Genomic DNA, 3,860 nt, shown 5'->3' on the forward strand with positions numbered 1-3,860 from the left:
CTTCCAAAATTATCCTTCTGTGTATACTTTGTTCCTGATACCACAGTCTATCCTTTCTCCTGACTCACTATTGGATAAAAACCTCTTCATCAGAATATCAGCTGTTGTATTCAGGCAAAGAAGAACAGCTTCATAAAATTAAACTAATACATCAGAAAAACATCAACACATTATTACTTCATTAAGCAAATTTTCTATAGCATAAAAGTAACACATTTTAAAATAAGGTTCTACAGAAACATTTACAATATGGTCAGTATTTTGCTTTAAGTTGCATACATGTATGTGATATTTTAGAATGCCATGAAGTATAAAGATGTGCATATTGACTTCACTTGGGAAGAGTGGACTATGCTGGATACTTCTCAGAAGAATCTCTACAAAGATGTGATGCTGGAGACCTATGAGAACCTCAATGATATAGGTAAGAGTATATTTTCCTTCCCATTTTAAAATAATAGGACAACTGTTCCTTGATTATTGGTGCTCTTCTTTAATTTCATTGAGAAAGAAAAAGAATGTATTAACTAAATCAAAGTTATAAAGCTCATGGAGGACGGTAACATATTTTTTGCACATTTGCCTATATTATTTGTCAGTAATACTCTATACATTTTCTTGCCCTATATTTTAGGATACTCTTGGGAAGACAATGTTATTGAAGACCATTGTGCAAGTTCAAAAACACATGACAGGTAATTTTCATTTACAAGCTCACAGAAATGTGTCTCTGAAGAAATTGAAATGTGTCCTGAAGTTTGAAACAGAAACAGCAGTGTATTTAAGCACAGCTTAATTTGCATTGATGATTATTAAATTCTCACAAGAACATAGAACTCAATTTCAGGTAGTTTAACTGCATTTGCAAGGCAATATTTTAAGAAAGAAGACAAGGAATTGAGAGAAACTGCCACTTAAATCATTACACCACAAAAGCTATGCTGTAGTACTGTAAATCCACTTATTAGATACTAGTTATATTACTAAAGATATAGAAAAGATTGAATTGATAGTGATGTCTCCAAAACTTCCACTAAGCAAATACTCCATAGAAAAGTTGGTTGTACTCATGTACTTGCTGTGACAGGAGCAATTATTGTCAAGAGTCAAGGGGCACTTATTGTAGGGAATGTGTAATCACAATAACATGTATCTATAAGGAACAGAAAGTCAAAATGAATTAACTGAGGACGCCTCTTTTTTGTAATCTTTACATTATTAAGAATATCATGTACTAGTCAGGATACAAGCCATTTCAGCAGAGATATGTAGAACATGATATACCTCTCTTGCAGGATATTTAAAAGTCGTGTAGTAGTCTCCATTTTGAACATACTTGCTGAATTTGATTCAAGTGTACCAGGAATTTGTTTTCCATCTTTATTGATAATACACCAAGCTCACTCTGGAGAAAAGCCCTACGACTCTATGACTGTGTAAATACTTCTGTTTGTTGTAGTTCCTTAGCAAATGTATTGACTCACAGAGAAGGAAAAGTTAATAATACAAAAAAAGGATGATAAACTTCTGAATTTTTCTAGTTCTACACATTAAGTGAATAATCACCTGTAGAAAAAGGTTCTGAAACTGAGAACCATGTAATAAAGGATTATATATTCACAGCTATTTTCAAAGATACATGCAACCCTTAAAGAAGGGGAAAAGAAGAATGTAAGCACAGTGATAAAACTATAATAACTGATTCTTCTTTATAACTGAAATAAATTGTAATATTAATTTATACAGGTAACAATATTCAACATTGTATTGAATATGTTAAAGCACTTACATATGACCCTTTTCCTGCCAGGCATGAAAGAATGCAAGCTGGAGAGAATTCTTCTATATACACAAAATGTGATAAAGCCTTTGAAAATAACAGTTATCTCCAAAGTCATGAATCAAAACACACTGGAGAGAAATCATATGAATGTAACCAATGTGGTAAAGCCTTTGCATATCACAGTTATCTTCTTATTCATCAAAGAAGACATAGAGGGGAGAAAACCTACAAATGTAATCAATGTGGTAAAGCCTTTACTCATCACAGTACTCTTCAAATGCATAAAAACGTACATACTGGAGAGAAACCCTATGAATGTAATCAATGTGGGAAAGCCTTTGCTCGGCACAGTCATCTTCAAAGTCATAAAAGGACACATACTGGAGAGAAACCATATGAATGCAATCAGTGTGGTAAAGCCTTTGCTCAGCACAGTACTCTTCAAATGCATAAGAGGACACATACTGGAGAGAAACCCTATGAATGTAATCAATGTGGGAAAGCCTTTGCTCGGCACAGTCATCTTCAAAGTCATAAAAGGACACATACTGGAGAGAAACCATATGAATGTAATCAGTGTGGTAAAGCCTTTTCTCATCACAGTCATCTTCAAATGCATAGAAGAACACATACTGGAGAGAAACCCTATGAATGTAATCAGTGTGGTAAAGCCTTTGCTCAGCACAGTACTCTTCAAATGCATAAAAGAACACATACTGGGGAGAAACCTTATGAATGTAATCAGTGTGGTAAAGCCTTTGCTCAGCACAGTAATCTTCAAATGCATAAAAGGACACATACTGGAGAGAAACCCTATGAATGTAATCAGTGTGGTAAAGCCTTTTCACGGCAAACTACTCTTCAAATGCATGAAAGGACACATAATGGAGAGAAACCCTATGAATGCAATCAGTGTGGAAAAGCCTTTGCTCAGTACAGTAACCTTTATATGCATAAAAAGACACATTCTGGAGAGAAACCCTATGAATGCAATCAGTGTGGTAAAGCCTTTTCTCATCACAGTACTCTTCGAAAGCATGAAAGGACACATAATGGATAGATACCATAGGAAAGTAACCAGTGTGGTGAATCTTTTTCACAGCACAGTAATTGACTGCATCAGAAATTAACTTATACTTGGTGATTTTGGAAATTTCCAAGGCCAAATCTCAAAAAAATAAGGGAATAGTACAAACGAATTGATCAGGATTGAAGCTGACAATAAATGTCTTTAAAAGATGGTTGCCTAACCAAAACAACAAGAGTGAATTTATCTCCCATATGATAATAGGCATCATTGGAAGCTCACAAGTCCACATGTGAGATGTACCCCTGCTTGATTTTATACCTCCTGTTAGGGAGAAATTAGGAACTTTCAGGCGTGAAGTCTGACTTGTCTGAATGGGCTCATATTCTGCTTCCCTGATACCTGCAAACATTCAGTTTGGAGCTCCGAATGTTGGTTACTTGTTGGGAGCCACACAGCTTGGCATGAACTTTCAAGCCAACGCTTGGCAGGCCACATGGTTATAGAATGGTCTTTTGATTATAAATGGCTTCCAGAAGCATGAGCACCCAGAAGAAACAACATGACCCAGACTTCAATCATTTATTCCAACCACAGGCCCACTACCTGAGCACCTCCCCACGTCCCACCACTTACCTAAGCAACCCTCCCTGGTTTTACCACTTACCTAGGTAACCCTGCCTCTCCCCACCACCCATGAAAATTTCACCCTGCCAGCATCCTCTTTCTATGGTTTTCTAACATCCTGCTTAAACTAACACCTGGCTCTTGACCTCTTCTCCCCCTCCCCCTTTTATCCCATACTACTGACAATAAGCTAGTCTGGAAAAAATAAAATTTGCCACATGATCAGAATCCTGTCTTGTAGTCATTCTCTCTTGTCACTTGTCCCCATTTCCCTCCCTGGATATCATGTCCTAACTTGCTGTTCCACAGGTTGGGACAACTACAGTGACTAGAGATGACATACAAATTGTGGTGAGACCCTGAGATTGAAATCACTCTGTGGCTTTGTCCATATGGTATTAACAAAGAGGTGTGGACAATGGA

The 3,860-nt window shown here is 36.6% G+C and overlaps 1 protein-coding gene across 1 annotated transcript; it reads left to right on the plus strand.

Annotated features, from left to right (window-relative positions):
* The first annotated feature begins 1,820 nt into the window (after positions 1–1,820).
* On the plus strand, positions 1,821–2,963 carry LOC113838011 (zinc finger protein 431-like). Its single transcript, XM_035453935.1, has one exon. The coding sequence runs from the start codon at positions 1,821–1,823 to the stop codon at positions 2,841–2,843; it is 1,023 nt and encodes a 340-aa protein (XP_035309826.1). The 3' UTR covers positions 2,844–2,963.
* The last annotated feature ends 897 nt before the right edge of the window (positions 2,964–3,860 follow it).

Source organism: Cricetulus griseus, unplaced genomic scaffold (assembly GCF_003668045.3).
Source record: "Cricetulus griseus strain 17A/GY unplaced genomic scaffold, alternate assembly CriGri-PICRH-1.0 unplaced_scaffold_9, whole genome shotgun sequence".
Taxonomy (NCBI): domain Eukaryota; kingdom Metazoa; phylum Chordata; class Mammalia; order Rodentia; family Cricetidae; genus Cricetulus; species Cricetulus griseus.